The following is a 22,083-nucleotide window of genomic DNA, read 5'->3' as shown; positions in this document are numbered from 1 at the left end:
CCAAGCACAGGGCAAAGGAAGGCCGGTGTTTGAGCTCAAGGCTTGTTGGATGAATATAGCCTTGGCAAACTTAAGGAAAACTGAGTCCAAATGCTGCCCATTCACCCCTGAGCCTCCCAGCTCCCCAAGGGCATCAGACAGGTTTGGGTGAAGGGGACCTCATCTCAGGAGCTGCAGGCCCCTGTGCGCCGGATGCCGTCCCTGGCAGGGCAAGAAAAGCCCACACCTGTGCTGGCTCTACCCGGCCAGTCTGCCCCCACCCAGATGACCCAGCCACTGGCTCCACAAACACTGGTTTCTAGTGGCCTCACTAGTGGGCATCACCCGGGACCCAAAGCAACTGTGGGCAAGAAGGGGCTTGGCCCCAAAGTCTGGGCAGGCAAAGGGCCCCTGCCAAGGCCTCAGGGGCAAGTGGGAGGAGCCATGTGGAGCCCAGACGTGGAGTAGAAGTCATTTAGACCTTAACTTCTCGCTCTGCGTCCAGTGTCCCTCCGACCTGCTCCTGCAGCAAGGCGTATGCTCGCTGCAGCGCCTGGTACTCCATGGTCAGCTGCCGGAACCTCAGCTCCGTCTCCTCCTTGGCCAGGCCCTGGAGAGGAGCAAGGGCACCACAAGCCCCCAGAGACACAGCATTAGCCCCAGCCCCCAGCACCACCCCAGCCAGGCACCTGCTCCTCCAGTGGGGAAGAAGGGAGGGGTCTCCAGCAGCACAGGGAGGGCCGACTCTGGGGACCTAGACCTGTTTGGAGGAAGGTTTTCCTGGGAGGTGACTCCCATGTCTGGGTAGACAGTGGGGCTGGCAGGGCTGAGCCAGGTGAGCCTCAGGGGTTGTCCAGGGGCTCTGCCTGGTCTCCTACTTGCCAGCCCGTCTGACTGACCCAGCAGACCCTCCATTATTGACCAGGACTGCACATGGCCCTGCTCTGCAGACATGTGTCCTGGGAACTGTGCTGTGCTCTGTGAGAGGGCCCCAGGGCCCCAGGTCACATGTCCCTCTCAGGCTGCCCACCCCAGGTCTGCCACCCCAGGTCAGCCCACTCTGACCTGCCTGTCACCCAGGCTTACTCCTGCCATCACCTCCCAGGATGTGTCCTAGCTGAGTGATACCCGTTGCCCCACAAAGAAGGCAGGAGTGGGTCCTCCCTCCTTCCCTCCCTCCCTCCCTCCCTCCCTCCCTCCTTCCCTCCCTCCCTCCCTCCTTCCTCCCTTCCTTCTCTCCTTCCTTCCTGTCTGTCTGTCTGTCTGTCTCTCTCTCTCTCTCCTTTACATCAGATGTTTCTGCTGTAGCCTTGAAGGAGTCCCAGTGGACCCTAAGGTTTGCAGCGTGGGCCATGTCCAGGAGTGACCAAGCCCAGAAACCCTGCCCCAGCCCCAGCCCCACTGCCCCAGGCTTTCCAGCAGTGGTCTGCTATGACAACTGGTTTTCTGAGCCGGCTCATGGCCTTTGGTTCATCCTCCAGGATCTTCCAGGGAAGGCTCCCCTGGCCTTTACCAGGTCCACTACCTGCTCTCCATAGCTACAGGGGCTGGGCCAGTTGGACAAACACTAGCTTATGCCCTGGGACTGAGCTGGCTGCTGGACTTCAGGGTAGCCACCATTCTGCAGGCCAGGCTGTTAGGAGCACCAGGAAGAAAGCTCTTCACAGTGTCTCTAAGGGCCTGGGTCCTGGCACAGGGTGACCTCCCTGCTCGCTGGTGCAGCTCCTCCTGGGAGGCCCTCTTTGGGAGGAGCTCAAGGTCAAGGATGTGAGGAAGTGTGACTGGGCATCAGTGACAGCAGGGAGTGACCCTCAGCAACCATGTAGCCAAACCAAGTTCAGGGTTTCTCACTGCACAAAAGCAGGGGCTGCCAGGGCTGGACCAGGAGGCCTATCCAGAGAGCGGGCCTGGCCCTGGGTCCCAGCCCGTTGCCAGCCTCAGGCCCAGGCTGCCCAGGAGCCGCTGTGGGAGACTCACGGTACCTCCTCTAGGTCGTCGTCAGGAGTGCACGGGGTCTGGTCTGTCCTGTCAGTTTGATAAGAGATGGAAGAGCCGTCGGACTCCAGGGACGCTTCTTCATCGTATCCAAAGAAGGTCTCCACAACAACCGGCTTCTGGCCAAAAGGCAAGGCGTTGGCGCAGCCCCAGGCCAGTGCTTGGCCAGCAGCCCCAGGCCCCTCCCGCCCTCTCTGTTGCCTGTGGTGCACCCCCACAGCCCCATCTGCAGTGCTCTCCCACATCCATCCAAGGCCGCCCTGGAGGGGCCCACTGGGCTGTCCTACTTCCGGCCAAGATGGCCAACCAGGTATGAGTGCGCCATCTTGGTGCACCCAGAATGTACTGGCAGAGGGTGGAATGTAGATGTCCAGGAGTCTGACAGATGAGCCACTCCTGGACTTGGCCTCTGAACTTGACCCCTGCCAGTAGCAAGCACGTGCCCTGACGTGCGGTGCCCTTTCCAGTCCGTGACAGAGGGTGTGAACAAGGGCCGGTCCTCCACCAGCTAGGTTGAGAAGCCCTGCCTTCAGGGACCCCCAACTTCCCCTCCTTCTGGACTTCCGAAACCCTGGCTTTAGACACTACGGACTCCAGAAGCCACCTCCTCTCACCTGCACACAGGGACCCTGCCTTCCTTGTCTGTCCTTGTCAATGTAATGGCCGTGGTGGCCACCAGGTCTCTGATGAGTCCACTGCCAGACCTTCCAGGAAAGTCCCTCCCTGGGCTCCAGGACCACCAGCTGCCCCAAGGACCATGGTGGCTGTTCCCTCCCAGACACCTGCATTCTCTGGCTCCAGCTGAGCAGGCTGTGCTAGTTCCTCTCCCTTGACCAGCCGCCTCTCCAGCTGAGCCACCAACTGTCACTTGCGGCTGGGCCCTGGCCTCTCTGGAAAAGGACTTCCCTGTACCCCAGTCTTTCCCAGATCCTCCACTGAAATTCCCACAAGTGGGCAAACTTGACGAGCACAAACCTGAGGTCCTTGCTTTATTTCCAGCCCTGGGTCACCAGTGGTCCTCTGGATGTCTGTCCCCTGACACTCCACCTCAATCCTCCTTGGTCCAGGCAGCCTCCGGACCCCCCTCCTGCTAACCCACCCTGCCCCTGCCACAGGAACATCCTGCTGTTCCAGCTCAATCCTGCTCGGTGACTACCACAAGCTGGAGTCCTCCGGCTTCACTTAGGTCCCCTGTCATCCAAGCCCCTCCTGCCGACTTCCTGGTTTCCCTCCTCCCTCTCACAGAGGCACCAAGACAGCAGGGGCAGCAGGTGGGGCCTCTGGACAATCCCTGAGCATCCTGCAGTGATCCAGGAGAGAGGCCAGCAGCCTCCTCCCTCCCTGGGCCTTTCCAAGGCCAGATGAGCCAGGGCTGTGGCGGGGAACACTGAAGTGGCCAGGGAGGGGCCGCGGAGTGTTTATAAACAACCCAGCTGCAGCTCAGAGAAAGCTGAAGACAGGTCCTCTGGGAATTTCTCCAAAAGCTCAATAAAAAATCACCAGCCTATCGAGAAGGGTCACACTCCAGAAAGTTCTCCCAGGGCTTTGAACTTCCTAGGGCTGCAGTGCTGGGGGGCTTGTGTGCAGCTGTGGGCACAGCCTACTGCAGCCTGCATAAGCTGCCAGGGGACACTTAATGCTGGGGCAGGCCCAGGAGGGGTGCATGGCCCAGTGAGGACGGGGGCAGCAGGCCGGCTGTCCTTGGAGCTGTGTGCTCCATGCCAACACGGATTCGGTCTCCTGTTCCAGGCAGTGAAGACACTGGGGTGGGGGGCTGAGCCGTTGAGCTGAGCCTGTGCACAGACCAGGCACGTGCTGACCTGTGAACTGCCAAATCACAGCTTCTGGACCAGATTCACCAGCCTCTGCCAAGCTATGAAACCAGCCATGTCCTGAGCCGCCCAGAGCCTGGCCAGTCTTACAACTGTCTGCACCATCAGAACGCCAACCACAGTGGTGTGGTCACAACCCCTGGCAGCTGGGACATAGGGACAGCCACCCTTGCAAACTTCCATCCTTAATCCCGGCATCCCAGGAGTGCAGCCCCGGCCCCCACGCGCACAGGAGTCTTAGTTCTGGGCCAGGCTCTCAGGGCACAAGCAGAGGATCTACTTTGAATCCTATTTGGTCATTTCTGATTGACAATTTTGAGAAGAAATAAAAGTGTTTTCTTTTCCTTTGTAAAGGAAGGGACTCTCTCCCAAGAGCTTTCAGCACAAGCACGCACACACGCGCACACGCACGCAGCACGCACGCACACACGCACGCACATATGCTGCCTTCTTTACCTTGGGGAGTTTTGCCATTTTCTTTCTCTGCTTCCGAAACCTTAAAAGCTTATCGCGCTCCTGCAAAAACCAGTTGGAGAGGTTTTTAGGTAGGTGCCAGCTCCACCAGCTTCTTGAAGTGCCACATCATCATCGTGACGTGGTCTCAACATGGTAACTGTTCCTGGGACATAAACACAAGGTATCTGCGCAGGAGCCTGGGGGCCCTTTCTCCACCAGCCTGAGATGAGTGAGTCCCCACTTAGGTGAGCTCTGCGCTCAGGAGCCACCAGGCCCCTCAGTTGCATTGTAGGGACTGAGTGGGGGAGGGGAAGAAGGAGCTCTGCAGAACGCCCCCAGCGAGGCTGTGAGCAGCTTCAGCCTTGGTACTTACCAGCACACTCTTCACGTAGCCAGCAGTCTCGAGGGTCTAGGAAGGAAAATGGCAGGTTTGGAACTGAAGGTGCCGACTTGCTCCTACAGAGCCCAGAGGAGCCCCCAGGAGCCCCCGAACTCTGCTGTAACCTGGCTGCGGAATTCATGCCTCAGAGTCCTCAGGGTCCTGAACCCTTGCCTGAGAGGAAGGTTCTGCCTCAATTGTCCTCCCTCCTTTCCAAAGCTGGTCCCAGAGGCTCCCTGAGCCTCGGCATCCCCAGGAGCCTCTGTTCAAGGTGGCTGAGCCTTTCACTCCCTGGCAGCTGGACAAAGCCCTCTGGAAGTTGCGGTGATGTACATTTATTTGTGACTTATCAAGATTTCAACCTTTTCCTATCCCCCCATAAATTATGATTGTCATTCACACTGATGAGCATTTGTAATTGAATGAGAAAAGGACTCAGACCTCAGGCAGGGTCAGGGAAGACTGTCTTGGGGAGACCACACCCCACAGCCCATGGGGGCAGAGGATCTTCTTATCTCAGGGACTTTGGAGATGGCCTTAGGCGTTGCGTAGGACAGGCCAGTGACCGAGAGGCACAGCTGTCCTGCTGCTTGCTGACCAAGGCAGCTCGCTGGGAATGCTCTAGCATGGAGTCTACCAGAGCCCACAAGAGGCAGAGCCGCCCCCAACCAGAGTAAGTGGGCGGCTTCCTGCAGCACTGTTTGCAGACCTGTGCTGGGGTGAGGGGAGCCCAGGAGAGAGCAGGGGAGGGGCTGCATGGTGGTCCCTAAAAGACGCGTCCACAGTTCCATCCTCACAAACGGCATGGGAACTGATCTGAAAATAGTGTCTCGGGTGTGACTGAGTTAAAGATGCTGAGATGATCTCAGTGTCGATTGGGGTGGGCTCCAACCCAATGACGCAGTGGCTGTAAGAGGAGAGGAGAATATTCAAACAAGACAAGGGGCCACAGGAAGAATCAGGCAGAGGCTGGAGTGAGGTGGCCACAAGCCAAGGAAGGCTGGGACCCTGGAGGCAGCCAAAGGAAAAGAGCAGACCCTTCCCAGGCCCTGGAGGGAGCCCAGCCCTGCCCACACCTCGACTGAGGCCGGTGGCCTCCCTCGGGAACCGTAAGAGGGAGTTGTGTGGTCTTGAGCCACAGGGCTATGGAGGCTTGTTAGTGACAGAGTCAGTGCTGCCGGCCTGGAACCCTGAGCTCCGGGAGGTGAGGAGGGTGAGGAGCCCCAGGCACCGAGACCTACCTAGGGAGGGTCACCAGGACCAGTGACTATGTGGGGGATCCAGCCCGAGGTGGCCCATGGCTCCTGCCAGCCTGGCCTCCCCCGCACTGCCCCAGGGGCAGGGTGGGCAGGATGTGGTCACCTTGGAGAGTTCGTCAATGAGGTTCTGCTGCTCCACAATCTGAAGCTTCAGGAAGTCGACCTCCCTCTCACCCTGACTCTGATCAAGGTCGTTTAGGGAGCTGGGTCTCCGGATGATCCCTGCTCTCTGCCTCTGCAACACCAAGCAGGCCACGTCACATGTGCTGGGCCCACCTCCCGAGCAGATCCCAGCCTGGCTCAGTGCTGGGGGGGCCTCCCCTACCCAGGCTCACCGCTCTGTGCCAGGCCTGCTCCCACTGGAACCCCAGGTCCTCTTGCTACCTATGCCCAGGATTTACAGAGTCAGAGCTTGCTTACTAAGCCCCTGGGGTCAGCATGTACAAACAGGGCCAAGAGGTGGGGGGGGGCATGTGATGGCCTGGTGGCCTCCCGTGACCACGCCCCTCCCTCCCGTGGCTGGTCCTCACCTGAGGCCTCTCTCCTGGGGGTGGGCTCACTGGGAATCTGACCCAGGAATGCACATGGGGCTGCCCTGAGCAGCAGGCTCGAGAGCCCAGCCTGCTCCACTGCCTCCTTAGGCCACGGAGCAGAGTGGAGCGTTGCCAGCAGCTGGCACAGCTGCCCCTGCTGACCTAGCGGGCCTTACCATCTCTATGTTCTCCTGGGTGACGAATTTCAGCTTGCTTTCTATTCTCCGTAAAGTGTGAGACAAGTCCTCATTTTTCCGAGTAAGGCGTTTGTTTTTATCCAACAATGGCTTGTACTGACTCTCTGCTTCCCTTAAACGCTTTAACTGCAAGAGAAGTTAATTATGTGATGTTTTACGTAACTGATGACAGGACTCCACATAGCCAGCAAGAGGTCCAGGTCGAATCCATGACATGATGCAGCCCACCACGGTCATCCCTCTGTGTCCAGGGGGAATGGATCCAGGACACATGGAAAACCCCAATCCATAGGTGCCCAAGTCCCTGGTAGAAAGCAGCGGGGTCTGCAGATACCCTAGGCACCTCCTGCTGCCTACGCCACATCATGTCTGGTTGTTGATGGTACCCAATGCAGAGCAGATGCTGTGAAAGTAGTTGTCATGTGGTCCTGTCCCGGGGACAGTGGTGAGGAGGAAGGCCTGCACCTGTCCAGTACAGAGCTGACTTTTAAAAACCCTCAGTCTGCAGGTGGATGGTACCTGTGGATGCAGAGCCTGTAAGCCCAGAGCCAACTTTGCAAGCCAACTGTGCTTGCAAAGAGGAAAGTTCCCGGCCCTAGGGGGAGTCCCTACCTGGCAGCTGCCCTCCATCCACCCAGCGCCCAGGAGAGCTGAGCCATCCATTCTGCAGACAGGAATAAGGTTGAAGGCCAGCAGTCTGGGCCAAGGCTCTGCTTGCCCATCAGAACTGTGGTCACCGCCTGCCCCCGAGCATCCACACAGCTCACACACCCTCTGAGCTGAAGGTACTGGAACCCTCAGTGGCTCTGGAGATTAATGGTGAGGGCGACAGCTAAGACAGTGTCCTCTCCCACCCAGATCATGTGCAGAGTTCAGGGTACTTCTGCCCCAGGACACAGACTAGGGTTGGCCAACCAGCATGCGGGAGCCAAAGGTGGACAGGCCAAGGGGCCCAGCGGCAAGGCCAGCTGTCACCACTTGCCCTTTCCACAGGGACTGTGGAAGTGGACCCCGCCTCTCCTCATGCAGCCACAGTCCCACAAGGTCCAGAACCGTCCCTGTCGGGCACGCACCAGCTCGTTCCTCTCCTCCGACAGCAGGGCGTTGCGATCCTCCAGCTTACGGATGATGGCGCTTAACTCTGCGATTTTGAGCTGAAAGCGCCGGGCATCCTTTTCATCCAACTGCTGTTCCTAAAACAAAGATCAACTGCAAACAACTGTTCCCTGCTCACAGAACCTCGCGAATCGCAGCACCCTGGATGCCTCGGCCGCCTGCTCTTCCACACAGCGGCTGGCGGGTAGGTATAGCCCAAGCTCTGCAAACTGCATGAGGGGACAGACGGAAGCGGGAATGTCTGTGGGTGTGCAAAAGTGGAGGGCGAGGGTGGGGACACACGTGGGGACACATGGGCGGGGACACACTGGTGGGGACACACGGGCAAGACTAGCTGCATACTCTCCTCCGGCCACTGCCTGCTGCACCTTCAGAAGGGGTCTGCCCTGCCTGCCAGGTGGACAGCACGTTCTCGGGGTGAGCAGAGGAAAAGACACCTGCTGCAGACTTGGAAAAGTCGCTTTCCCAGGAAGTGTGCTCCCTCAGGTTGAGTCTCTAGAAGGCCACTTTCAAAACCACTGGAACTTCATTAAAAAGACAGTGAAAACCTTTGCCTGAAGTTCTGGGCTCTCTGGAGCAGGAAGGGCTGGCTCTGATCAGTTAGACTGCGCTGCCCCCACGATGCTAGTCTCTAGTCTTGCAATGTCACTGTCCCAGGGCTGGCCCAACTTTAACAGTTTTGTCCTTGAATCAAACAAAAGTATGTCCAGGGAGATACTGGACATGGTTTGAGTTCCTCAGTCAATGGGTGCAGGAGAGGCTAGGGACCAAAGGCCCAGAGGGGCCATGTGGAGGGTCCGTGGCATTAGATCCCCAGGATGTTGCAGGCCACTGCGGAGGGATCTGAATGAGGTGTGGCAATGAGAAGATGGGTGGCTTGCAGTCTGTTCATCTGCAGGTGGACCCATGCAGGTGGGCATTAGCAGCCCGAGGAGGAGCAGAAAATGTCATGGTCACATGAAAAGCATGTGGGAGGATGGCTGGTGATGAGCGCAAGGTCAGCCACAGGAGGGCCCAGCCAGGGACTTGGCGGGCAGCAGCCAGAAGCCAGAGCAGCACCTGCTCAGAGCACCGCCTCTCCCACCAGCCAGGGCAGGACCAGCGCCAGCAAAGCTGGTACTTTGGGATCCTTGGGGACCGGGGCCCAGGAGGGGACAAGCCAGTGCACCTGCGGTGTTGGGGAGGAAGGAAGAGGACAAACTGCCCGTCCTCCTGGCCAGAGCTGGACGAGCTGAGGGCCCCAGGGGCAGGAGAGTCTGGCTGGACTGGGCTCCGGACACCCCAGGGAGCTCTGCAGGGCCGTGTGTCTGTACTCAGATCGGGCCAGGGCGAGGCCCGGGGGTGCTTACAGGGCTTCCCGAGTGGTCTGAGGCGTCTCCTGCACCGCTTGCATGAGGAAGTTCCCGTCTGGGGCTGCCCGGGTGCCGCTCGGCCTCTTTGGCCTGGGCAAGCTGCTCATCTAGAGCCTCTTTCTGCAGCTGCAGCCTCTGGGCTTGCCCGGCTTGGACCCCTAACTCTCTCTCCAGCACGAAGACTGCTCTGTCTTTAAATTTCATCTCCTCCATCTACAAGGAGAACAGAACACAATCACACACGCAGACAGGGTGCAGATCTGCAGTTACCATAGAAACAGGCAGGTTGGCATCAGCAGGGGCCCCACAGTGGCAGCCCTGCCAGTGTCTCAGGCTCAGACAGACCATCCTGGACGAGAGCCGGTGCTTACTCCCCAGGCTGCTGCACACAGCCCTTCCAGGGCCTCCGGGGGTCAGCTGGCTGGCCCCAAGCTGCTCTGGCCCCTGTGCCCCCTGTGCCAGGCCAGGGTCTCCCAGCAAGACTCCAGTCCCCTGCTGTCCTATGTGTCCACAGGGATGGGCCTACCTGGCAGGTTAGTGGAGCCACCTCCTGCCCCTGCCTCCCTCTGTGCTTTGAGCGGAGCAGGGTTATGCCCGACTCACACACACCTGCCAGTAGGAGGGTACGATGGGAGAGGGTGTTTGGAAAGACCCTGACTCAAAACAAAACACAAAACGGGCTGGGGATGTAGCTCAGTGGTTAAGCGCCCCTGCGTGAAGACCCTGGTACAAATAGGAAAAGGTCAGGGAGAGGGTGGCCATGTAGGTAGGTAGGAGCCCTGGCCTGAGAGCTCTCAGGGCAGTCTGCCACCCTGGACTCGCTCACCATCCCAGAGAGGCCACAAGCTAGGGAGGGCTGGGTGGTGTGTGGGAGGCCAGCCCTGTTCCGTCCTGGATCTCTGTGCTCCGTGCGGGAGCGACGTGGCGTGCTCACAGCCGTTTGCAGGAAAAGCTGTTTCCTATGAATCCCACTGAAGGCTGAGGCTGGGGGTGGGCGGCATCTGGACAGGCAGGCTCCAGGAGGTCTGACCCGCTCAGGTCCCATCTGCTGGGAGGGTCCGAAGCCCTCCCTACATTCCCCAAGGAGCAGCATTCTTTGAGCCCACCCTACAAATAGCAGCAAGAAACCCCCTGGACATGGCCACCAGCTGACCCTGAGGCCTTCACCCGAGCTGCCCCAGGAACATGCTGGGTCCAGGTGGAAGGTGGGACCCAATGTAGATGGCACTAGACTTATAAGATGATGTCTTGGGTTTAAAACATTATTTTCAAATGACTGAGCAGAGCAGGGCATCTGGCTGGGTCAGCCACCTGCTGAAGTCTGCGTAGAAACAGAAGAGGCATCTCATCGGCCCAGATCACAAATTCAGACAAGCCAGGAGCAGAACAGAGGAAAAGAGGCCTTAACGGCCAGATTCCCATTTCCTGGAGCATGTGGCGGTGCAGGAGGAGGAAGCTCAGTAATCAGGGAGACAAAGAGGCCGGGGACAGGAAAATCTTGTTAACGAGCGGCTGTGCCTGCGGCCTGGCACCCACACGCCAGCGTTTACAGAAACAGGAGAGGGAGTGTCTCTGCAGCCTCCTGGCCTGAGGGGCAAGGTGGGCAAAGGGCAGACCTGTCTGCCAGCTCACCAGGCCGCAGGGTAGGCGACTGCCCGTGGGAAGCGCTAAGATGCCCCATCAAGGAATGTGGGACAGCGCTGTCTCACAGGCACACGATGCTTACCAGGGGGTACCAGAGGGGTCTCCCAAAGCTGCAGGTCTCGAGCCAAGCTTGCTCAGCCCTGAACATGCGTATCTACGTCTTCTGCTCCAGTGAGGTCTGCTTCTGCGGGGGGCCTGGCCCAGCCTAATTAAGATGCTCCGTGGAACTGGTGGCTCCCCTCACTCACAGAGGGCTTCTTCCAGCCCAGCGACATGTTCAAACACGGGCACCACACCCACCCCCAGCCCAGGGAGCTGCAGCAGACAGCATAGGACCCAGGGGCCTGCTGCCCACATGCAGACCCACACTGCATGCGTGGTTGTCTTCCTGCAAGGAGATGACCCCGTGTCCGTCATGCAGGCTGAGGCTCTGACATGCTGTCTCTGATGTGCTGAGCTGCAGCTGCCCCTTCCCTCCTGCAGGCTGTGGAGACCAGAAGGCAGTGCCCAGACCCTACCCCACCCACACCCATGCAAAGAGCCCCCACCAAGCCCAGGACTGAGGGCTCCCCAGACCCAGACCTCCAAACTGAAAATGGGGAGTTCTGGTAACCAGATGAGTTGGTCCCCCACCACACAGTCTTGTCTAGATGCTACAGAAGTTCTAAATCACCCAGTGTCCTCTCCTGCCCCTGTCCCATCTGTCTCCTCACTTCTACCAGAGTTGGTCATAAACAAGATCAGATCTCCTGGTTCCCAGGAGAGAAACGCCTCCCAGGATAAGAAAACAGTCCAGATTCTTACTGAGTCTGTTGACTGCCCTCTGAGTCACCTCTGCCAACCCAGCACCCCACACTGTCCCTCCCTCCCAGGTGCAGTGGGCATCTGGAAACCAGTAGAGGTTCCTTGTGATGGCAGGTCCCCAGGGTAGGGGTGTGCAGAAGGGTCTGAGTGGGGAGGATGGTCCTCGCCCAGGAGAGAAAGGGCCCTCTTCACCTAACCCACCCTCCTCACCTAACCCACCCTCCCCTTCAAGCTCAGAGCACAGTGCTTCTTAGCAGGTGGCCCTGGGGAGCTCAGCATCAGAGCCTCCTGGGCCCTGTGGATAGCGGATCACTGGCCATCGCCCTGGGCCCCTGTGGACAGCGGATCCCTGGACACCCCCCAAGTATAGAACTAGAGCCGGTAGCTGGAGTGGGGGGAAGGTAGCCCTTCCTGAGCTCGCTTGCCAATGGTGAGGCCCCTGACACGAGGCAGCCATGCCCTGCAGTGCTGAGCCCCCTGCACACGTGTGCCCTCAGTGACCAATGAGTACTTGCCTGTCCAGACACATCACCAACCCAGCTGGGGCTCTCCCCTCCTGGGCTGACTGCACTGACCGTGCTTCAGAGCCAAACCAGGCACCTGCCTGAGCCACCAGTGGCGCCTGTCTGACCCCACACCAAGTGTCCTTAGCAAAGGGTAGGAGTCTGGTCCCCAAAAGCCTCCTGGCCTAGACAGTAGGCCCTCACCTATAACAGTGGTGCCTCACCCCACCTTCTTCTTCAGAGGATCTGCATCTTGGGGGACCTTCCTGCCTACAAACTCTCCACAGGTAACCTGAACACATATGTGTCTTGTGCTTTAGAGAAGGTTGTCGCTCACCAGTGGGTGTGTTGGAGAAGAGGAAGAACCTAGTGTGTTTTCCATGTGGGGCTCATTTTCCCAGAGAAAGGGTACTGGAAGGGCCTAATGAGAAGAACAGAGCCGGAAGGAGGCTCGTCACCCTGGACGTCAGGGCTGAGATTAGGAGGGGACCTGGGAAGAAATACACCCAGCTGAGACAGAGAGTCTGGTACTATCCAAGGTTTGGCCCAGAAAGCACAGGCGCAGAGGGGTTGGCTGGACAGTCCCAGGCGAAGACTGAATAAACAGGTGCTTCAGCCTCTTGCACTCCCAGAGGGGGCTGAGAGTTGGTATAACGAGAATATGGCTCCAGCCCGAGGTGATGAGCCCATGTCCCCAATGTCCCAGAGATGCACCAAGATCTGTTCCATGTCTGAGAATTAATTCCCAGGAATTTTTGCTATAAAGAGAATGCCAAAGTCCCCCACAACCTGGGGTAATCTGCCAACCTGTTGAGAATAGTGGCTCCCAAACCTGGTCTCCCACTAGAACCATCCAGGAAGCTTTCAAAAAAATATTGATGGTCAGAAAATTCTGGTTTCAGACATGATGGAGTCATTGGCAACAGACCCACCTGATGCAATGAGCAACTCTAGGAGTTAACAAAATCAACCAGACAGGGCAGGTGCCAGAGCCAGGGGGCAGGTGAGGAGAGCCCTCCCTGATTCCCCAGAGGCATTCTCTCTGCCTCTTACCTGGGAAACAGAGCCAAGCAGAAAGGAGAAGCTTCTTGGGACAGGAAACCCAGATCAGCTGCTGGGACCCAGATCATCAGGTACTGGGGACAAGGAGGTGGCAGGAAAGTAGCTCCAACAGCTGAGTAGACTCCCTCGGACCCATGGCCAACTCTAAGCTTGCACGTGTAAGGCAAGACCCCTGGGGGCCTTGTAGAAACCCTTCCTGACAGGGCAGGGGATGTAGCTCAGTTGGTAGAGTGCTTGCCTTGGCTGCATAAGGCCCTGGGTTCAATCCCCAGCACCGCCAAAAAAGAAAAAGAAAGAAAGAAAACACTTTCTGAGAATCTGCAGCGTGAGCAGAAATGTAAGGGGTGGCATGGTGCTGGGGAGACTCAATTCAATCCCGGACCGAGTCGAAGACCTGGTGAGCACTCCAGGCCTTCAGCAGAAACCCAGAAAGGCCACGCTGCAAAGCCAGGACAATGTCCTGTGATAAGGACTCGGCTGTGAGAGAAGACAGGGCTGACGAGGATCTACCCTAACACACCAAAGCCTCAGCCAGACCTCACAAGATCCAAGTACTCCGCTGCTGATCTAACCATCTGCCAGGACATACCTCAACATTCTTTGGAAAATGACCATAGACCCTACGACACATCACCCACAGTGTCAAAACACAACAGAAAATTACAAGACTGGTGAAGAGTCATGAAAAAGCAACCAAGAACGGAGATAAAACAGTCAATAGAAGCAGACCAGAGATAACCAGAGTTCTCCAATTAGAACTTAGAAATAATCGTGATTAGCGGAAGTAGACCCAAGATGGTTGGAATATTGGGTCAGCAAATAAGAACTTTAAAAATCGTTGTGAGTTGTACACTAAAAATAATCAATATGACTACACATTAAAAGATTTTTCTCATAGAGGAAGAAAATGGATAAAGACAGTAATTCAAATAAGAATTAGAATCTATCAAAAATAATTAAACAGACAACAGAATTCAAACATTTCTAAAATTAAAAATTAATTTCTAAGTTTTAAAAGTAGGCTGGACAAAAGAAACAAGAAATCAGTGACTAAGTAATGGTCAGGGGTCCCCACCTTTGGAGAAAGACATTGCTTCATGTTCCAGAAGCTTGGCCACCGCCCCCCCAAAAAAAGAGGAAAGAAAAACACATGTAGCATCATGGTGACACTGGTGGAGACCGAGAGCGTCTCGCGGGCCGACAGGAAGGACACTGTCCTGTGGCTGACTGCAGGAGCAGAGCTGCTCCTCAGGGGACACCAGGGCAGCATCCAGGGTTGCTGGGAGCTGGCTTCGGACAGGAGGGCAAACAAAGACACCTTGCGAGAAGCCCCAGTGGACCCACCCCACAGCAAGGAAGTCCAAGCAGGGTCTCACAGGCCCTGGGCAAAGGTCCCAGAGGAAAGCCAGGAGCAAGACCTGAGGGCACAGGGAAGACGGTGGACAGCTCACAGGAGCCCGGAGACCGTTTCTCTGAGGTGTTCATCATGGGTACAAGTGAAACACGTGCACTAACGGAGAAAGAGTCGGGCAAATGGGCTGAGCAAGGGCTGTGACGGGGCTCTTGCGCCCAGGGCTCAGGTAAAACGGCTAACTGGGATAGAGGAGGATCAGGGGTCCGTGTTAAGCTGGTCTAAACTGTATATGGAAAGTTAAACAGTCTTGAGCAGCAGAAAGAACAAACCTGGAAAGCCACCACCTGTGCGCCAGGTGCAGGTAGAAAGAGCAGCCCACAGAACCGGACCATCAGAACCGACCCACCCGCGGGTGCAGTTGTGTGATACCAGTGCAGCTGACACCAGTGCAGCTCTGATTCTGCGGGGAAAGGACAGTCTTTCCAAACAGGGTCCTGTAACAGCTGGGCATTCACCCGGCAGGTCAGGGACGCCTGCCCCTACCACACACCGTTCACAAAGGCTGACGCAGGTGGATCACAGAACCGAACCTTGAGAAAAGAACGGTAACGCGCCCAGAAGACCATGCAGGGGAGCTCTGTGACCCTGGGTGACAGAGGATTTTAAACAGGAGGCACATGCAGTTGAAGGGATCTGGGAAACTGGACTTCCTCGATGTCAAGGGATGTTGGGTCACTCACAGGCCGGGCACACCCAACAGAGGCCTTTCACCCCAGAGGCTCCTCATGTTCCAGCCAGAAATGGGCCGGCTAGGGGACGAAGGCATCACAGGGCCTGCAGGATGGTGCGCTCTTCTTGGGGACCAGCGGGACAGGGGAGCCTGCCCTCGGGAGGCGGGTGGGATGCCGTCCACCATCCTGGGAACTGCAGAGTCCTCTCTGCTGGTCACTTATCTACCTACAGCCCGGCATGCCCCCGCGGCAATGGGTGGCAGACAGGAGACCTGCGGCCACCCCAGGATGACAGGAGTGCTCCAACAGCCCAGGCCGGGACAGCTCGAGCACCCTTCACAGAAGAAGAGACAGACACAGATGATCCCTGCAAGCCGCTGCGGGGTGTGGCTCTGGCTCTGGGCCAGGCGAGGGCAGGCCAAGCTGCGACAGCCGGGGGCCTTGGCTGGTGTGTTCCATGGTGGTGGTGACACAGGTGACACTGCCAAAGCTCACCGGCATCTCCTTTGGAGTTGTGTCCTCGGCTTCCACAGAGAGGATGATCTAATCCTGCTCCTAGGCCTCACCCTCGGGTTCAGTATGTCCTGAGCACCCGGAGCACAGAGATTTTCAAAAGCTCTCGATTTTCCCCAGGGTGTCCCAGGCAGAAGCCTCAGTGGCCCCCTGGGGCCTGACACCAGCAGACGGGTACTCCTTGGGGAGGCCTTAACCTGGGACCCTCCTCGCCTAGCCAGCTCAGGACACCTGACTCGGCAAACTCTGTTCCCCAGGAGCAAGTAAACCAGCCAGGAGTGTGGCATCCAGCCGTGGGGGCTGGGACTTGTGGTCGGAGATCAGGAGCAGCACTCAGCTGCTGCTGCGTCTGGAGGCACCATGTTTGAGAAGGAACTTGGGCCAGACTCTGCCTGGGTCCCCGGGACAGAGAGGACCATAGCACATACCTGGCCACTGCCTGAAGACCATACTGGAAAGGCAAGGAGAGCCACCCACCCCCAGCAGCGGCACCTGGGGACAAACTGGTCTCCATAGTTGTCCTTGGGGGGATCACTGCTGCGCACCAGGTTCACATTAGCTAGCTGTCTTATCACCGGGAGGACGGGGGATACGATAAATCACAGATTCTTAGGAGAAAGAGGAGATTGCTTTCTGCCTGTGATTCTTTATAGAATTTGTAACAATAGCTGCTTGTACTTCAGCAAATGCACGGAGTGTGCGGTCATTGTGTGCCCAGCAAACTCCCCAGGTTCAGGAACAACACTGCACAGATGCATGTGTGCCCCCAGGTCCCCAGCACAGCCTTGTCCTCACTGTGTCACAGGCTTAAGCTCCAGGGGTGGTGGGTGGGGGTGAGCAGTCACCCTGCCTGCGCTCATGGAGGACTCTGGGTGCAGCTGGCCAGCCCCTGCGGCTGTGGGGTCTCTGAAGCTCCCAGGGACCTGGCGTCTGCGGGAGCTCTGAGTAGGACGGGAATCAGCTCAGGGGCTTCTGTGCCGTCGTGGGGGCTGAGCAGCACAGGCCCCAGGGCCCAAGAATGGCAGGCCACGCCAGGGAGGTCGTGACCTCAGGGCTGTGTCCAGAACCCCATCTGGGGCACTTCAGCTCCCCCAGGGGTGGAGAAGCAGCCCTGACCCCTCGGTCCCCACAGACCTCTGGGCAGGGTGGGGTGTCGCTGACCTGGATAGGCTGGCCTGCCCAGCAGGAGCCTCGCACACGCCAGCAGCCCCAGGGCGCGGCCCCCACACCCAGCCCTGCCCTGGGTGCCTGTCCGGAGGTCCCTGCTGGCCACGTCCCACCTGCCTGCCTCCTTTCTCTCCACTCGGCTTCTCTCAGCCACACTCCAGGCAGCACTTTGGGTCCGTTCGACCGAGGCCCTGCCGCTCCGACAGTGGGCGGGGCCAAGCTGGCCCCGGGGGACACCCCTTCACCAAATACTCACTGGGCACCTGCTGTAGGTGCCACAGCCTTGGCAGTCAACAAAAAAGACCCAAATTAAAGCAGAAAAACGTTTCTGGCCAGGTGGGGAGGCAGAAGTTCAAGCGACACTACCAGCTTTGGGAGTCAGGAGCCCACTCCAGCTGCCTGGAGGGGCCGAAAGCCCCAGGACCTTGTGGTCACCTCCTTCTCCCACCCCTCCCTGCGCCAGCCCAGTTAGCCCTGCCCCCCGGGGGGACATGGAGCTTAGTGCACTGTGCTCTGCCCTCGTGCCCGGGCTGTGGCAGGACTCCCGGGCTCTCCTGCCTCGGCGGCAGCCCAGAGGCCAGGCTGGAGTGCTGCCCCTCCTGGGGCCAGGGCCTGTGTTCACACACCCCGACTTGGGGCCCAACACCAGATGACCCAGGAGGGGGCCATGTCAGGTGGTGAAAGGCTCCCAGGGCCATTGCTCCCTTGGGTGCTGACGGGGTCCTGGCCATGAGACTGCTGGGCCTCGAGCCACCCCAGGATGGCGAGGGCTGGGGCCAGCCTGTGCGCAGGTAGGTACAGGAAGGGTGACATCTTGCCTGGCCCTGAAAGGCACTAAGATGGTCATGTCACAGCAGCCAAGGCCTGCCCCGGAGAGAGCCCCCGAGGAGCCCAGTGCTCGCCTGATGCAGGACCTTGATGCCCAGATGCCTCGTGGAGCAAGTGAGCAGGGCAGGGCTGGCCTGGGACCTGGGGACAGCCTTCCTCTGACTGCAGCTGCCTGGCAGGGCCCAGGGGAGGCTTTGGTCCTGCCCCTGGGTAAAGGCCTGGCCAGCTGCCTGCGCCCACCCTGCCGACTGCACCCTGCCTCTTCTCTGAGCCAGGCTTACCCTCAGACCCCTTCCCGCCACGGTCTCTGCTCCACCCCTGGCCTCAACTCCTGCTCAGGGCAGCTTCCACGACAGACTTCTCCAGAATGCCTCTGAGCTCCTGTCCCCACCAGGTCCCTCCTGCCCTGACCCCAGGCAGGGGCAGCACTGCCATTCCTCCCTGCCGGGGGACCCCAGGCAAGCATGCACCACCACGCCCAGCTTCCAATAGCGTTGACTTAGGAAGTTTGTATGGAAGTCCACTGGGCCAAGAGGAAGCGGGGTCCTCCTGAGGCAGAAGAGCCAAGTGGACACTGGCCACTCTGGAAATCAGGGCGTCTCAGAGCTGTAACAGGTGGGGTTGCAGAGGGCTGGCGGTGGACATCTGAAAGCCACCCGTGCAAGAGCACTAGCAGAGGACGTGGTGTGCTGTGGTGGGGCCTGTGTTAGGACCATCACGGTTCATATGAAGGACATAGAGGCCTCAGAGGACCAGGTAGGTGGGCAAAGACCTACTTAAACCCACTTAAACGGCACAGGTTTAAGGAGGCACGACTCCACAACAAAAGCTTTTCTCAGCACACAGCAGGCACCAATCCTAAAGGAAAAGAGCACCAACTAGAGGACCTTAAATCTAAAGCTTCACGTCCCAAATGTCATCCTTAAGGAGGTGAAGAGACAGCTCAGAGCTACGTGCATTCTGATGTGAATTTCGGGGTCCTGTCCAGGCCTGCTAGAAAGGCCTGGGGGCTTTGGTAAGCACCTCGGGAGCCGCCAGAGGAAGCCAGGGGGACCCCAGGCAAGCAGACAGTGACGGGAGCGGAAGGGGACTCCTTAAACGCCATACCAGCCTCAGAAGTAGAAGGGAACATGGCCCCAGCAGACCTCAGAGAGCAGACATTCCTGACAGTTAGATATAGGGGGGCGAAGACCACAGGAAGAACTAAACAGAGAAGTTAGAAGACAAACTCGAGGACATTTCCTAGAAAGCAGAACAAAAACCCAGGGTGGAGAGAAAAGCCAGAAAATGAGAGTTGGAATTCAAAGGCCCAGCTCCTGACCAGGGGCTCTGGGGGACTGCACAGGGACCCACTCTGTGCTTTGAATGTAGCCCTTGCTGCTCTGCCACTGAGGTTCTGTTAAAACGAGCATGGTTCTTCTCCTCCTCCCAAATTACTAAGTGAATTTCCACCCGCCCTCTTCCAGGGCACACCTCTACTGCAGCCTTTGAATCACCTGGTCCCCCTTCAGGGCAGATCACAGCCTCTGGGACTGCAGTCCCCTGTTTCTCCTTTGCTAGCAAAGCAATAAAACTTCTTTTGCGTTTTTCTCAAAGTGTCCTCGTGACTGGACTGGCATGGGGCCAAGGACTGGACTTTCGGCAACAGGGCCAAGGGGAAGAAGACGGTCTAGAAAATGACGCAGGTTTTTCCGGCTGGACACGGGCATCCACACACAGGAGGCTCCCGACTTCCCGGTGCCATGGGTGAGCACTGGCGCGGTCGCTCTGGCACATGGCCTGCTACAGGTGAGCACGCTCAGAAAGGAGGGAAAGAGCACAGGGAGGGAACAGCTTCAAAGTCCTGAGGTGACATCCCCCTGTGATTCCAAATCCCGTTCAAACAGCGAGCCTTGGCTGTGTAAAGGGAGCTCACACCCAGGTCTCAGGAGACTAGCTCCCATCTCCACGTCCCAGGGAGCTAGAGAGTGTTCCACCAAAGGAGAAGTGGACCCAGCAGGGGGAAGCCGTGGGCTCCCGCTGGAGGGAGGAGGAGTGGGGCCTCAGGCAGGCCCGAAGGGTCAGGAAGGCAGCTGGCTGGTGGCTGGAGGGGAACAGCTGGTGGGACAGGAGACAGCCCACCAGGACGCCCCAGAGAGGCAAGCACAGGATTTCCCTGTGTTTCTACTGCACTGAGAGGAGCTCTACTCTGCCATCGGGAATTCTGGGGCGGATCGGTGACACAGGCACAGAGAAAACTAAGCAATCGAGAGAGAAAGTCAAGGGCAACAAGCAACATGCAAAGAGACAAGTGACCCCAACTGCGGGTGGCAGGGAGCCTGGGACCTCACACCCCCACAGGGGCTGCAGCCCAAGGGGGTGGGTCCAGTGCTGGGCGACGGGTTCCCTTTCACCCCGGGTCTACTCTCCACCCCTGCCAGGCTCTGTGCCGGGAAGGCTGGTCTGCACTGCAGGATGGCCCCTACGCCCCCCCCCCAATGGCCACTGACTGGCTTTGGGATGGGAGGCAGGGAAACCAGAGTGGGGTGACCCTGGGGGCTCCTGGCTGGGCTGGTAGCTGGCGATGGGTGAGGACCATTTCCTGCCACGACTGTCCTGTCCTGAGCCGCTCGCCCCATGGTCCTGTCCTACTGCCAGGCCTCTGTGGACTGTCCATTCCTAAGTTCCCCAGGATCTCTTAGGGTGCGCCATGAGTTCCTGTCCAGACATGGCCGTGTCACTTGGGGGCCGTGAAGAACGCAGCACTGTGAGGGGCAGGAGGACCTCTGCAGGGGAGAAGACCCGCGGGGGGCCGCAGGGGAGAAGCAGAGCCGGGCAGCCGTGAGTCTGGGGAAAGTGCAGGTGAATCGGCAGGAGGCGCGGCAAGCTGAGTGGGGACTGGGCCCACATCAGGGGCCAGGGGACACAGGGACGGGCCTTGGTTAAGAACCAGCCTCCTCCAAGCCACCTCAGCAGATGGAAGGTCATGTGGGTCGGGCAGCCACCTCCTTCCTCCACTGGGCAGGCAAGCCACGGGGGTCACACAGCTCCTGCAGGTGGGGAGAGCTCTGGGGCTGCTGAGGGCTGCCGCCGGGAGCACCCGGGAATGGGAGGCCTCCAGGCCAGGATCCCGTGGGGCCATGTGTTCACGGCGGTGAAGCCGTGTTTCCCTCCGACCCCCAGCCCTCTTTCTGCCTGTGTCCAGAGAACGACTTGAACCCTCCAGGGAGTTCCATATGGTGGTGTAGTCTCGAGGCCACCTCTGGAAACCAGGGGCCAGGGAAGGGGGTGGGTGGCCCTGGTGCCTGGTCAGGGAAGATCACACATCCCTTCAATGGCAGCTAGTGCCCAGGGCTCTGGGTCCTGGGAGGACTGGGAGGAGCTCCATCTCCCCCAGATGACCGAGCCGATGCCAGGGAGGAGGGTCAGGCCCTCGGCCCCTGAACGTTCCTGTCAGCTTCTTTGCCCTGGGCCCTGAGCACACCCACTGGACCGGTGCCCGCCATGTGGACCCTGGCTCTAGAGCTACTGGGATGCACCAGGGGCTGCCAGCACTTGCCACACTGAGCTGTGAAACTGGCCATACTGCCCCAGAGGTGCACACACCAGGGGAAGCGACAGGTGGCCCGGGACCTCCTGGTCTTTCCTCTCTGATCCTAAGAGTCCCGTGACTCTGACAGCCCTCTAGCTAAGGCGGGTGGGACTCCCGCCATCAACACGCTGAGTCCTGTTTGGCTTCAAGTCAACCTGGACCCTGAGAAGGGGAACCTTGTGGGAGGGGAATGGGGAAGGTCAGCGTAGACTTCCTGCACCTGCCCGGGTGGGGAACGGGAGGCGCCCCTGTCAGCGGACAGGCAGGTGGGAGGCTTTGCCTGTCCTGTCCTTAGGAGGCTCACATCTCTGCAGTCCTGAGGGAAAACGGCCCAGAGTGTGAGCCCCCTGCCGGGGCCCTCGCCCGCCCACGGGGCCCTCGCCCGCCCGCCCGCGCCCGCCCGCGTACCAGCCTGCGGATCTCCCGCTCGCACTCCTTCTTGATGCGGCTGATCTCCTCCTGGTGCAGGTGGTACACGCTCCTGATCTCGGCGGCCTTGATCTTGTCTGCCTGCGTCACCAGCGTCAGCGCCTCCTCCACCTGCCTCTTGGCGCCCCTGAGCTCCGAGAGCTCCTGCTGCATCTTGGCCTTCTCCACCTCGAAGCCCTTCCTGGCCTCCTCCTTGGCCTCGCACAGCAGCACCGTCTTGGCCTTGTCGGGGGTGCCGTCGCGCAGGGCGTTGAGCAGCGCCTGCAGCCGCTGGTTCTCGCTGTCCTTGATCTTGACGACCCGCAGCAGCTCGGCCTGGTGCTGCCGCAGCAGCGCCTCGCGCAGCGCCTGCAGCTCCTGCGTCTTCTCCTCGTGCAGC

At 58.9% G+C, this 22,083-nt stretch overlaps 1 protein-coding gene and 1 non-coding gene across 2 annotated transcripts in view; one reads left to right on the top strand and one right to left on the bottom strand.

Moving 5' to 3' along the window:
- The window catches only part of Jakmip3 (Janus kinase and microtubule interacting protein 3), a 65,238-nt gene that overhangs the window by 15,845 nt on the left and 27,310 nt on the right, over nt 1–22,083 (bottom strand). The window contains exons 7-15 of the mRNA XM_048791456.1: nt 21,684–22,083; nt 9,096–9,311; nt 7,704–7,823; nt 6,610–6,756; nt 6,004–6,135; nt 4,636–4,671; nt 4,263–4,322; nt 1,962–2,090; nt 461–589 (exon numbers count right to left, since the gene is read on the bottom strand). Coding sequence (XP_048647413.1) covers nt 461–589; nt 1,962–2,090; nt 4,263–4,322; nt 4,636–4,671; nt 6,004–6,135; nt 6,610–6,756; nt 7,704–7,823; nt 9,096–9,311; nt 21,684–22,083 — 1,369 coding nt within the window. The remainder of the gene's footprint in view (nt 1–460; nt 590–1,961; nt 2,091–4,262; nt 4,323–4,635; nt 4,672–6,003; nt 6,136–6,609; nt 6,757–7,703; nt 7,824–9,095; nt 9,312–21,683) is intronic.
- On the top strand, nt 13,319–13,391 carry Trnap-ugg. Its single transcript has one exon. It is a non-coding gene; the product is annotated as a tRNA-Pro (tRNA).

Source organism: Marmota marmota, unplaced genomic scaffold (assembly GCF_001458135.2).
Source record: "Marmota marmota marmota unplaced genomic scaffold, marMar, whole genome shotgun sequence".
NCBI classification, from domain to species: Eukaryota; Metazoa; Chordata; class Mammalia; order Rodentia; family Sciuridae; genus Marmota; species Marmota marmota.
Note: the sequence above shows the minus strand (reverse complement) of the source record. Positions and strands in the feature narration are given on the sequence as shown.